Raw genomic sequence first — 14,495 nt, 5'->3', positions numbered from 1 at the left:
TCTCAAAGATGTCATCAGGGTAGGTACCTGACGCCAAGATCGTACAGTCACCCGCATACGTTACGATCTCAATGCCGTCTGGAGGGGACGGAATACAGGAAATGTAGAGGTTAAACTGTTCCGGAGATATCACCCCTCCTTGGGGAACTACCTGTTTCACCATACGGGGCTTGGATTTCTTGTTCCTGAATTCCACATACGACTGGCGACCACAAATATAGTTGATTACCCAACGTTTCAGACTTGACCGGAGGGTTGTCTGCTGGATATCCTCGAATAGCGTGGAGTGCTTGACAGTATCAAAGGCTTTTGATAAGTCAAGCGCCACCATCACTGGTGGCGATCTCTGGTTGAGTCACACGGCGGTCTCTGGTTAAGACCTTGACAAATACATGTGGAGATGGCGTGCAGCGCTGTTATCGTACCGTGCTGCTTACGGAATCCATCCTGATGATCAGCAAATTGATTTCTATTCCTGATACTACGGGCGACAAAAGCGAAATCGGCCTGTACGATTCACCTTTGCTGGCATCCTTGCTTGGCTTCAGTAGCGGGACCACTCTGGCCATTTTCAGATTTCGGGAACAATAAGGGTGGCTAGAGACAGGTTGAGAACTTTAGTTAGATACTCCACTCCCGGCTCTTCCAGACAATTTTCTGCATTATTTTTTTTCTGCCCTTAACCAAGACTATATACCAAATTTATGTCATTCCGAAAATTAAATGCGGATATAGCCTTGAAAATACTGAAAATTGGCAGGTACATCTCTACTACAGGTATTGATATAACCAAATTTTATTATCAAACATCCTAGGTGTAGAAAAAACTTCTGTACCGAACATCCTGTACCCGCTCCATCGAGCTGTATCTTGATTTTAACAGACAAACGGACATAGTTAAACCGGCCGAATATTTCGAATGACAAAGTTAATTGTACCCCATTTTATAATAAATTGTATTTCAGGGATGCCAATATTGGCTGGGTTAAACCAGAAATATATTCGAATATTTCAAGGTCCATATCTCGGGAATTAATAGCGACTTAATTTGGCTAATTATCTGTAGAAATTTTTATAAAATCAAGGGAACACAACCCTGTTTCTTTAACCGGTCGGTCTTCACAATAGCTAAACAAAACACAAAAGAAAAATGCATACCTATCTACTTTACGTTCTCACTTACCTCTTTTACTTTTTGACGTTTCTCTTCCACACTGGCGTCGCTGTCGGCATGACCTCCTAATGGCATTTGTAAATTAACATTTCCCAGGGGCAGATTATTGTTGTCTAAAACGGCAGCAATGTCGTCATTATTGTTGTTGCTATTTCGATTTTTCTTTGACTGGCCATTGACGGGAGGGGCAGCACCCTGTTCATCACCGCCACCGGCACCACCCGCACCAGGTGCTGTATCATCAAATTGCTGGGGTGAACCATCATCGCCCGTATCTTCACTATTGTCCATAGCATTGTCTTTCTGTAGTTGTGGTTTATCCATTATTTCACCGAGTTCTTCTTTTATTTTGGCTTGTAGCTTTTGGCGGTCATTCATAAAATGTGGGTCTTGGTCTTTGGGGGCATGTTTAGCTAAGGGTGGTGCCGGTATAAAAATTTCAGGACCGGCTTTTTGAAATTGTTTATAGACACGCAGCACGCGATCGCCACCAAAATTATCGGGTAGTAGAAATATGCCACCAAAACAAAGGAAGCACAAGGTGGCCAATACCAAGCCAATGAGACATTTCTCACGATTATGGAAATTGGATTTACGGCCTATGGGACCAATGCGATACATTATAAAATTATTTGGGGTTTTGATGGTCTTTTCTTGGTTATTAATTTACGTTTTTTGTTGTTGTTGTGTTATTATTTTTGCGAACGCAGGCGTAATACAGAACGTCAATAAATTGAAGGTGTTTTCTTGTATTCACAGCTGTTTGTTGATGATGAAGGCAATGACAGTCAGTGGCAATCGAGACAAAATACACCATGCGCAGATACAAACAAACCCCTTGGACGTAGACGTCGCAACAACAACAGCAATGATGCGGAGAGCAGAGCGAGACAGTGGCAGAGACTTGACAGCGCAAAACCAACAAAGGAAATTGCCGAAAAATACCGGTAAGATGATGGGTAGGCGAAAATGCAAAATTATTAAGAAAAAACACAATTTAATTTAGCACTTTTATTGTTGTTGTATTTTATATTTTTGGCATTTAACTGAAATCTGATTTTTTTTCTCACACACAAAACACAGACAGAGAACGCACAATACACGTTTTTATTGACGAATTTTTCAATATTTCATTTTTTCATTCTTTTTTCAATTTCTTTAGATTGGCTAAACGTCAAACAATCAAACCAACGTTCCGTCAGCAAACAATGAAGGCGGGATGCGGGATACTACTGTCACGTTGATATACAAATATGTATTCTTTCCACTAAAAAGAGTATACTCCGAATAGCACACACAAACACTGTTAATGCTCCCCCGTACTCACAAACGGCGAACGTACGAACTCACGACAAACAACAAACTTAAATGGAGCATCAACAAACATAAACTGAACGCAACCACCGAGTTGGACCCCAATTCAAAAGCGACAGAGTATTAACAATAATTAGTTGTTATTTTTACAAAACACCAAAAGAGAATCAAAAAGGGGCTGACAAATCAAAACACAAGGGCTGACAATAAAAACGGCACGGTTTTCATTGGTTAGCGTTTCTGGCAATAATAGTTTTTAAGAAATCGTCAAAACGCTTCCCTAGTTTCACAAAGTGTTATCAATTTATGCTTTTAAGAATAATTTAAATAATTTAACCTCACACTGGTTTGTTTATATTTGGTCAAATCCAAACAAAAAACACTTGTGTACACTGCAGACAACACTTTCTTCCTTTCTTCTTCCTTTGACTCGTCTGTAAAGTTTCACCGTTTTACCTAAATATAATTTATTTGTTATTCTTGGTTTTAGAATTCAGCTTGTACGGATATTGTTTAAATGCAACCAATTAAATCTATTGCCTTCATTTATTACCGAAATTATTCAGTCATTTTTAATAATCTAATAAGAAGACACACTTGGGGTATTATAGTTGGATTGGATGCTTTAAATGTTGCAAAATTCTCATTGTTGTCATCGGTGATTACATTTAGCTGACATTCGTAATTATGGTTTCAATTGAAGAATGTTGCCAGATGTAAAGTGTTCCAAGATGGAGAAGTTAAGTGGCGTAGCCACACTACAATTTACAAGGTATATCATTCTTTATTTAAGGGCAAAACATATAAAGGGCTGTTTACACCATCTATCAATGTCATATGGGCTGCCATTTCTTTCACCCATTCGACATTCTCTATGTTTGTCAAAATTGACGTCATCCATACAACTTTCAATTTGTGCGTTCATACCTGCAAGTCTTATTTTCGTATGACATAACCTAAAAATATAAAAACAGCTGTTTTTGTCATTATTTACATTTATTGTTGAGTTGCAATTTTGCGCAAATTTTAATTTTGGTTGAAGAAAACTGAATTGGTAGAATTGGTGTTTGGAGTTATAGAGGCATTCATGTTTTTGGCGCCAAACAATCATTTCAGAGACTGCTTCTTTCGACCAATCGATCTGAAAATAACATTATAAACGCCATTTATTTACTTTACTGAATATTTAAAGATACATACCTTTCCATTTTCTTTTTTTAAAAGATTTTGTTTTTCATTTTTTGTTTGATAATGTCAGAAAACAGCTGATAAATTTATGTTTACATACGAGAATGCCGTATCAAATAGAGCGCTCCCTAAATGAAAAATTTACATATGAGTTGCCAAATCATTTTGATAGATGAAAATTTTCATAGTGGTTACACTATGTGTACAACATTCGCAGGTAGAAAATTTGGCATCTCATACGACATTGATAGATGGTGTAAACAACCCTTAACTCTGCGAGTTGCTAATACCCTAGAGCGTTTTCAGACGATAGGGTTTGACTGCTCAAAACGTGGTTTCCGTTTTGACTCTCATTCGTAATTTTCACATCTAGTGTTGCGTTTTTGAAGTCATTTTATACAAGCGTACTTTTTGAACAAAAAGAAGTACGGTTTTACATAAATGTACCATAAAGCTGAAAACACATACAACGTTTGATTAAAGTTTTGCATTGGGCGTTGGCAAAAAAACAACAACAACAGGTCGACGCCGACATCAAAATCCGGCGTTGATGTGTTTGCCGGCATATATTTCAAATGAATTTGAATTTTTTGGCATCATGCCAAACAGTGTAAAAACGGCCAAAACGACACAAAACTTCCCAGCAAAAAAAAATGGAAGTGGTGCAAGTTGGAGTGAGGATTTCATTACATGCATGGATGCGCTTCCAGTGGACTAATGAAAAAGGCAATCCTTTTCCTCACATTTGGATTACATCCAACAACCACTTTTATGTATAAACGATAAAAAATTCAGTTTTCATTCAACAAATGAAATTAAAGTAATACGGCGTTTATATTATAGTTTTTTGCAGGGTTAACCTTCTTTATGAGGATTTGTTTGAAGTATATACAATGGAAATGACATTTGAAACCCAGACCCACTGGGTTAACCTTGATATATATAAACGGCCTATAAGAATAAAATTAAAATGTCTTATTAATGGCCTGTTCCCGTACTTTACAAAGTGGTAAAAGTCGTAAACGATTTTCATACAAATTTTGTGTACGGGAACGCAAAACTCGTAAAAGTGGTAAAAATTGTAAAAATGGAGTGCTTCCTAGCTGCGTGCTGCGGAAGCAAAATGGAGTGCTTCCTAACTGCGTGCCGCGGAAGCAAAATGGAGTGCTTCCTTTCTGCGCGCTCCCTTGTAAAATTCACTGAGGAATTCATAGAAAAAGAAGCACTTCGTGACACTTGCACCAGTGATTTAACTGCTTCCGTGGATGCAAACTTTTTGCTGGGTTTACTCAAACGTTGTATGTGTTTTCAGCTTAAAGGTTTACGTGTGTATTGTCACTTCTTACAGCATTTAACACAAAAATGATTATTAGTTTACATTTTTATTCTTACACATTTCGCACACACACATTCTTATTTTATAAAAATATGTGAGGAAACAGTTATTACTTATACCATGATCAGATTTACATTAGGCAATTATACCATGATCAGATTTACATTAGGCAATTTTCCTTGACGTATTTTTTCGTTCCCTTTTATACAAACAATTCTGTTCGAACATTTTTTTATTTCAAAACATTTAAAATAATCTCAATTACGAAAACTATAAAAGAAATTAATTAAAAAATCATAACATGTTCTTGAAGTAATGTTTATATAATACAAAATAAATAAAAAAATATTTTAAGGACGAATTTAGCAAAAAAAGTACTTTATGTACGTTTTCGTTCATTTACTTCCACATTTTGTTTCAACACTGGCACAGTTTGCGAATGAGAACCAAAACGGACAACGCGTGTTTGAGCAGTCAAACCCTATCGTCTGAAAACGCTCCTAGACAGACGGCAGAGTTAATTTGCATTAAAAACTCCTTAATTTGAATTAATTTTTTATCCTGACAGACGACAATTTCTGCATTTATGAAACATCTCTTTGTGTTGTTTGTTGGTACCCAGCAGTCCATTTCATAAAGTTAATTTATTGAAATTTTGCCTGTAAAGGCGAAGATCATTTTTAATGATTTTTATTAATTTTCTCGTTTAGAGTTAAGCTCTAAATGATCGAAAATTTTTTCAAGTGAAAAAGAAAGCCAAGGACTCGGAAAAATATTTCCTTTATAATTTTTTTCATTTGACAATTTTCTCCTTTATAAAAGTTTTCATTTCACATTTTCATAGAAACAGAATTGAGCCCCTAGTTTTGCTTAGTTGAGTAGCTCTTCAGACGTATCGCCTGTTGGTTGGCTTCTCTGTCCTAGAACTTTTGGTTTTTCAAATGCAAATGTGTTTTTATAAATTCACAGATATTTAGCAGTTGAATTGTATTTCTTCATGACAAGAATTTCATAAGAGTTCACAACACTAGTGTTTACCAACTAACTTGACTTAGTCCCGAGCCACACTAGAGTAATTCCACTGAAATTTTGACATGAAATTATGCGTCTCTAGATCGAGTTCCATAGTAGAGTAAAATCATGAAATTGCTGTAGTGGGGAATTCGACCTAAGAACACCTAATTTCATGAAAATTTTTAATGAAATTCAATCTAGTGCGGACCGGGACTTAATTCAAAATTAAAAAATATAACTTTTGCATTTTTTTAACCATTTATTTACACTTTTGTCATCGTTTGAGTGTTTTTCTTTTTCTACAACACACATAAACAAAGACATCATAAAACAGTTGCATTTTTTGGTAGTTTATAGCTTTGTTCCTTTACTTTTTTAATGGTAAGAGTGGTAAAAGAGAAAAGTGTCAATATTGCTCAAAATTGCTCTCTCATTAACATTTTTACCAGGAAAGTAAAGGAACGGAAAAATGGCAGATCTGGCATCAATGTCAAAAAGAAACATAAAAATCAATTTTCGTCTTTTATTTCACAGTTTTTAATTTAGTTTTGTCAGCGTTCGACATTTTCTTTTGTTTTTCGTACATTTTCTTCTTCATTGTGAAGTAACCGTCAAACAAAAGTCGAAAAATCAATTCTGCCATTTTTTATCTGCAAAAATTTTGCTGGTAGCCTGTGGTAGAAGAGAAAGCCATTTTCGACCTCTCTCCTCTCTCACTCTTTTAAAAATTGCTTCCAGTTTTGCCACTTTTCGGGGTTAAGGAACGCTTTGCAGGTTAAAAATTGTAACAAATGGTAACCTCAGGTAAGTAAAGGAACACAGCTAATAACGAAAAAGTTTTAGCAAATAAATGACGAAACAGCCCTAAAACCTGTTTTTCGTGCTAATGTAAAAAGCACATTACCCTGCGTTTACATATGACAGGACGGTTGAGTTCATGTATTGATTGTCAACATGGTATAAGTAAAGAGGTAGATTTAAATGGAAAAAATCTATAGAACCCTTGTTTTTCCTGAATTCCTAAAGCTGTAAACAGATACAACCTTTGGGTAAAGTTTTGTGTCGTTTTGGCCGTTTTTACACTGTTGGGCATGATGCCGAAAAATTCAAATTCATTTGAAATATATGCCGGCAAAAACATAAACGCTGGACTTTGGTATCGTCGTCGCCCTGTTGTTGTTGTTTTTTTCTCGACGCCAAACGCAAAACTTTAATCAAACGTTGTATCTGTTTTCAGCTTAAAACATCAAAATTAGTAAACCCAAAAGCAACAAGTGGGTTTGTTTACAATACCAATGTTGAGATTTTGATAAAAACACGCGAAAATGAATGAAGGGCCAAGGTTACTCCACATAATCGAGTTGTGGATATGATAAAATGTTTGTTTCAATGAAAAGCTGACAAATTTCTTCCATACAAATGTTCTAAAAACTATTTTAGAAACCACTGAATTCGATTGCTTTTAAAATTGTTTGGGATATTATTCAAACAGCACACACAAATACAAAAATTGTGTACAGTAGTTTTCGCTTACCTGCACATTGAAAAATTGCAGACATTTTTGTGCACGTAAGCCAAAAATGCGGTTATCATAAATAAATTTGATATAAAATAGCACATTTGTTCTACGCAAGAAAAATTAAATTGGGCAGCTAACGCCAAAACGCAGCTAAAACTAATGCAGCTAAGTGAAAACTACTGTATATTGTTTTGACGTTTTAGGAACAGTCGAAAGAAAAAATTTAAATTGACAGGAAGCTTTAGCTAACCTTTCTTAAGCTATGTTTACATTTACGAAATCCACTCGATTTCATCTGTCAAATCCATAGGTTAAACGTCAAATGAAATCCAATGGTTTTAAGATGAGATTTCATTTGACGTTTGAGCTATGGAATTGACAGATGAAATCGAGTGGATTTCGTAAATGTAAACTTAGCATTATTAAACCATGATTGTCACACAAACAAACACAAAACTTGCCTGTGTGACGTAGGCGTCCAGACAACTGCAAAAACAGTTGTAAAATTATGAATGAAAATCGTCGATTTCTTTTTGTTTTCCGCTCATATATTTTGTTTTTGTTCATTTTCTTTTGTTTTCAACATATTTCAATTATTATCTCACTTATTTTTACAAGAGTGTCAAACATTTGTTAACCCGACTGTCTGTGAAAAAATGATGGATAGCTGGGAGACAGCCGACAAATTTATGTACATATGTGTTAGTAAATCAGAGTTGAATTTGTAGACAGTCTGTCTTGTGTAAAAAGCACATCGCTAGGCGTTTACACCAGACAGTTTGTCTTCAAATACAACTCTGATTTACTAACACATATATACATTTGTCGTTTGTCTTACAGCTGTCCATCATTTTTTCACAGACAGTAAGGAAGACAACTTTTTGGCATTTTTGTAAAAATAAGTGAGATAATAATTGAAATGTGTTGAAAACAAAAGAACATGAACAAAAACAAAATATCAGAATGGAAAACAAAAATAAATCGATGATTTTCATTCAAAATTTTACAAATGTTGTTGAGTTGTCCGGACGCTTACGTCACACAGGCAAGTTGTGGGATTTTGACAATCAATACATGAAGTCAACTGTCCTGTCATTGGTAAACGCAGGGTTAAAGTCGGTCTACCAGACAATCAGATGGTGGCAACCATGTTACTATTTTTTACACGCTCAAATTTGGCGAGTAAAAAGTTTTTAAAAAGGGTGTCATTCAGCGCCATTTTTGTTTAAAAAGAAGTGAACATTTTTCAACTTTTTTGTGTACGGGAACGTAAAAGTGGTAAATATTGTAAAAACTGTTTAGTTCTAGAACAAAGCTATTGAGTTCCTTTTAAAATTAATAGTGCGCCTGAGTGTATGCTACACCAAAAACCAAGGAAAATTTGACAGTAACTGGCATTACTTTCAGTTAAAATAGAGTTTTACAACACTAAACTTGTCATATGGAGAGCCTACCTGTGATGTGAACCACCCTAAATAAGAAGAAAACAACAAAACATAGATAAATAAAGAATTGAACAAAGAAAAAACTGAAAAAGTACTTATAACAAAATGGCAGATAATACTTGAATTTCTTGTGTAGTACTTGAAATTGAATTGGAATGGTCGGTTAAAATGCACTAAAGCCAAAGTGGACATACTTATTAGTATAAGGCCAGTTAAGCAGCTCACAAATGATTAACAATTTACCATGAAAATACGAAGATTTTGATGGCAATGTTTATGAAGTGGAATATAGCGAAGACGATATACAAACAATGAATCCTAATTACTACGACAATCCAATTGAACATTCCGCGAATCAAAAGGCTTCCCAGCACCAGTCAGGACATCGTCAACAGCAATCAACGACTTCGACAACTATGGCGATGAAAAGAACTTTTGACCAGATGCAACAACAACAGAACAGTATCACTTCAATTGGAAGTGGAAATTATCATAACTCCAACAGCAATATGACAAATCCTTATTTTAACACACATTCGTCGTATGCTGGAAGTGTTAGCGGTGGTAGTATGTCATCCCATCCACCTGATTATGACATGTTCAATCAATTAAATGCACACATAGATCATCTTTATGGTTCAAATACAAATTCCCATACCGAAGCTAAACCTATGAAGAAATATAAGCGTGGAGAATCCAGCATACTTTTTAGCCCACCGTTTTTCAAATTGGTAAGCAACGGACATAAACATACATTAATATTTTGTATACAGAGGTAACATCAATTCGGTTTTATTCTTCTTAGAGGTAGCATTTAACAATCCAATTTGTCCATAGGCACCTGCAAATGTCTAGGACAGTTTTCAAAGTAACAATATGATTTCGTGGAACTAGAACGTGTATAAAAAAACTATATGTATTTAGGCAAGATGAGTCGGAAGAATATCATGCTCGTCATGATTTGTGGCATTTGGTTCTCGAAAATGACTAGATAGGTATAGTGCTGGCAGAGAAGATTGGTAGCTCTACGTTTTGCACGGTCAATAAGGACGCGCCTACCAGAATTAGCATTTCGCCAGAAATAACCATCGTGTCTCCTTGTCTGACAAATGACCTCCCCTGGCAACCCGTCGTTTCTTTTGTATTAGTCCATGTCCCGTAAATGTTCGCTAATAAATCGTGACTGTGACCGAAGACTAACTACCCCAAGAGTCGCCACCCATATTGTACCAGAAGACTGGAAGTTGGAAGGGTGGTCCCGCTACTAAAGCCTGACAAGTATGCCAGTAGAGGTTAATCTACAGGCCGATTTCATTCCTGTCGCCAGTAGCAAAGATCCTAGAGGCACTACTCCTCCCCACGATAAGAAGTTTTTTTTTTCACTTGCCCAACATCAACTTGGATTTCGGAATAAGCATAGTACTACAACAGCATTATAGCCATATCCACACATATCAGTAGAGGACTGAACTAGAACAGGCCGTGCGACCGAACAGTCATGGTGGCTCTTGACCTATCGAAGGCCTTCGACACTGTCAACCATGCCAAGCTGTTCGAGGATATAGAGAAGACTACTCTCCAGCCGTGTTTGAAACGTTGGATGATCAACTATATGTGCGGACGCCAGTCGTTTGTGGAATTCAGAGACAAAGAAGTCCAAACCCGGTAAAGTGAAACAGGGAGTTCCCCAAGGAGGTGTGATATCTCCGGAATTTTTAATCTCTACCTCTCTGAAATTCCACAACCTCCAGACATCATGGAGATCGTAATGTATGCGAATGATCTTGGTGTCCTATCGTCGATGACATATGTGATAGGTTAAATGTCTACATAGGTTAAATGTCTACATACCTGACCTAGTGCAGTTCTTCCATCTGAGGAATATGAAAATATCGGGTTGCGGACAAAGTAACCTAGTTGACCTCTTACTATGCAATAGGCCGGTCTGTGGTAAGCTACGCGGCACCAGCGTGGTATGCTAATGTTAACGCTACGCAGTGGAAGAATATTCAAACCCGCCACAATGCTGCCCTGAGGACTGCAAGGGTGACTCCTCATGACACCAGTTCTTGAGGAGACGAAGGTTTTACCGGTGCATCAGCACAACAATATGTTGTCGATGCCGTACCTGCTTGGGTGTTAACGCAGTGTGCATCCCTGTCTGGATTTAATGGACAGGCTTCCCCAACCTAGGCACGTCAGTAGGAATCTTCATGATCTAGAGAGAGAGAGGTCCAAGTTAGAAAAGATAACCTCTAGACCAACGAGCCTATAATGTAGGCTTGGATAGCATTCACGCTGACATGGTTGCACAGCCAGTAAGTACAGAGATACAGTGCGAATGCCTTGCTTGGGTACCACCCCCATCCATCGCAGCAGAAGAACGCCAACTGCCAAGGGAAACACGAGTGGTTTTAGCCCAGTTAAGATCCGGACGATGCAGCAGCCTCAATTCATATTGGGACCGAGTTGACACCACGATAACCAACACATGCGCAGCATGTGGATTGGGGCCACACGATACACTGCATTTGTTTAGCTGCCCAGCTAACCTCACTCACCTGTCTCCGGATTTTTATAGACGTTACCGGTCCAGGTTGCAGAATTCTTGAGTATAGATACCAAGGAACCAGAACCAGATAACCTACAACACAACAACAATAGTTATTTCTTGAAATCTATAAACGCATTATGTCCTTGAAGATTGTTTCTAAAATGAGAATTATATCAATTTAAACATTTCCTCCTCTCATAATTATCAATTTGATCTAATCACGGTATATAACTTGTTTCCCCTTTTATGTTAATTTCAGTTAGAAGGATTCACATCACCCAACCACAAAGATGCCATTGCGGCTCGTTGTTATGCTTGCGGCAAAGTTGTTCGTGGCAATAAAAGTATATCCTCCAACTTTATAAAACACATGAAACGTGGTCATCCAGAGATCAATAAAATCTATGACAGCTATAAAATGTATCGCATCAAGACGGGTGTACTACCGCACATAAGTCAAATAATTGCAGGCTGCAAAATGGATGTAAATAATGGGAAATTTGAAAGAGATGATAGTTCTGGCATTGTTGGTGATTCCAATGATGATGAAAATTGCTCACAATATATTGAGGCATCAGTTGTATTAGATTCATCGGAATTAGGAGATGGTGAAAATGATGCGGAAGCAGAGGCGGAAGATGAGAATAATAAAAATTACGAAAATTCTGACAATGATGATGATTTTACAAATCCCCAACCGACAGAGGCGAATGAAGGTGGTAATTCAGATAATATCAACATTAATATATCAGAAAGAGATTCAACAACCAATCATTTAACGGAAGTAATTAACAAAATTGTTGAAGAAAAACTAAAAGACTTTGTAAGACAATCGGATGTGGAAACATTTCAAAAAAGTTCCTCAGATACGACAGCTTTCAATCAACTCAAGAAGGAAGTAGACAATTTGAAAAAAGAGTGTTCAGCTTTACGGCTGGCGGTGCAGCAATCACAGGCTAGTAAAAGGCAACTACAAAACGAATTGGAAAGTGTGGACAAACTATTACATCAACGGAAACTAATTATACGTAACTTAAAACTTAAAGATGATCAAAAGCCTCAGAAATCAATTGAAATCTTTCTGTGCAAAAAACTTGGATTAGAGGATATCAAAATTATCAACTGCACCATTATACCACCAACTAAACCATTTTCCGTAGATTCTAAGAAAAAATGTCTACTTATTGAATTACAAAATCCTTTGGATGCTAAAAATATTCTCCGACAAATTCCTAAACTTAAAGATACTGGCATTTTTATAGAACCAGAAATTTCACCACTACAACGTAAACGCAAAGACAAACTAATGATTGTGCGCAAAGAATTGTTACGTCGCAAACCGGACTTGAAAGTAATGGTGCGCAACACAACATTGGTCGTTGAAGGTCAACAATTTTATTGGGATGATGTGGAGGGTTTGTGCCATGATGCTAATAGAGAGGCTTTAGAATTGAATGCCATTGAATATCTAAAGAAATTAACAACCCTCGATTTGAAAGAATTCATTGACATTCTACAAAACTATGATGTACAAGTTAGATAGGCGATAGATATTAAGCGAAAATGTAAATAATTTTTATACTATTCATTAAGAGATTATTTTTTAAGACTTTTAAAGTATTTTTTTATTTGTTAAAATATATATTAAACTAGCGGACCCGGCGAACTTCGTCTCGCTATTAAGGAATAAAATTTCATACAAAAACTCAATTTTCGATTTTTCCAATTTTCCGACTTTTCCAGAGAGATTTTCCAAAATTTTCTTCCGTAAAGACCTTCTCCTCGAAAATACGAATAACTGACAAAAAATTTTACAGAAATCGGCCCAGCCGTTCTCATTTTATGAATTACTATACATTTTTTACACCATTTTTATATATATAGATATGTACTGAGAAAAAAACTGTAAACAAACGATTTGGATTTGCTGACGTACTAGAAGTTCTTAGATGTTTTGCATGGTCACTGCCCTATAGACTTATGCATCAGTGCGAACATACTTAGTTCGCTTTTATGACAGAACGTTTTGTTCCATAAGCCGAATTTAGAACAGATTTTCAAACATCCCAATTGTTCTTACTTCTTAAACGGTCTTTTCATCGGAGTTTTCGCCTTCGCTTGAAAACCTTAATGAGCCCTTCGCGTTTCTGATTCCTGGGATTGAACTGAGCAAAAAAGTCCACTGGACCATATATCTACCGTGAAAATCGAGCCTCCCGATTTTGACTTTAAGTTTTTTATTGACGTTTTTTGGATATTTTTGCATATAACAGCCAAACCATTGAGATTTTCGATTCAACACAAAGACAAAAATTGTAGCCAAGACAGTAATTGAAAACTCTCTAATACATCGCGAAAGCATTGGAACGCTCCTTCAGGCAGTTTTGGCCTTGAGAAGGTGCAAACTTTTCGAAAAATGTCGATAAATGACACTGTGCTACAAAAGTTGACCAGAAAAATATTCAAGTGTTCTGATGCAAAATTATATCGTGTTGGGATCCATAGACAAAGACAATGCCTTTAGTTCGTTGGGGTCACTTCGTTTTATTTTTTTAAAACGGTAAAAGTAGTGAAAATCTGGGTTTCTTACATTTTTAAATTTAAATGGACATATCTTCTTTTTTTTCACAACGGATTTCTAGTGATCCTTCTTCCTTTTAAATGGGTGAATAATATCTTTAGAACAAGTTATTATTTGTTTAAATCTGTTAACAAATGGCTAAGTTATAGTGGTTTAAGTCTGAAAACCCCCTGAAAAAAACTATAACTGCATTTCTCATAATTTTCAAAAATAAAATGTTTTTTTGTTTTGTTCAATAATTATTTTCAAAATTATGAGAAATTCCTGATTTCACTTTTATACCGATTAAAGCTCTCTCTATAGAGATTCCAATCGGTATCAGATTTGGTACTGTTAGCTTTATTAAAAGCTTTCCTGCTGTTTTTTTTTT

The 14,495-nt window shown here is 36.3% G+C and overlaps 2 protein-coding genes across 2 annotated transcripts in view; one reads left to right on the top strand and one right to left on the bottom strand.

Annotated features, from left to right (window-relative positions):
- Nucleotides 1-3,177, bottom strand: part of alpha-Man-Ia (alpha-Mannosidase class I a) — a 564,223-nt gene extending 561,046 nt beyond the window's left edge. The window contains exon 1 of the mRNA XM_073974292.1: nt 1,184-3,177. Coding sequence (XP_073830393.1) covers nt 1,184-1,795 — 612 coding nt within the window. The 5' untranslated portion in view covers nt 1,796-3,177. The remainder of the gene's footprint in view (nt 1-1,183) is intronic.
- Nucleotides 3,178-9,026: 5,849 nt separating this feature from the next.
- LOC141400039 (uncharacterized) lies at nt 9,027-13,254 on the top strand. The gene is made up of 2 exons (XM_073979443.1): nt 9,027-9,721; nt 11,804-13,254. The coding sequence occupies exons 1-2, from the start codon at nt 9,302-9,304 to the stop codon at nt 13,085-13,087; spliced, it is 1,704 nt and encodes a 567-aa protein (XP_073835544.1). The 5' UTR covers nt 9,027-9,301; the 3' UTR covers nt 13,088-13,254.
- Nucleotides 13,255-14,495: the final 1,241 nt, after the last annotated feature.

The sequence above is a fragment of the Musca autumnalis genome, unplaced genomic scaffold (assembly GCF_047663935.1).
Source record: "Musca autumnalis isolate F117 unplaced genomic scaffold, ASM4766393v1 scaffold_3, whole genome shotgun sequence".
NCBI lineage: Eukaryota > Metazoa > Arthropoda > Insecta > Diptera > Muscidae > Musca > Musca autumnalis.
The sequence above is the reverse complement of the archived record's forward strand: the minus strand, read 5'-3'. Positions and strand labels throughout refer to the sequence as shown.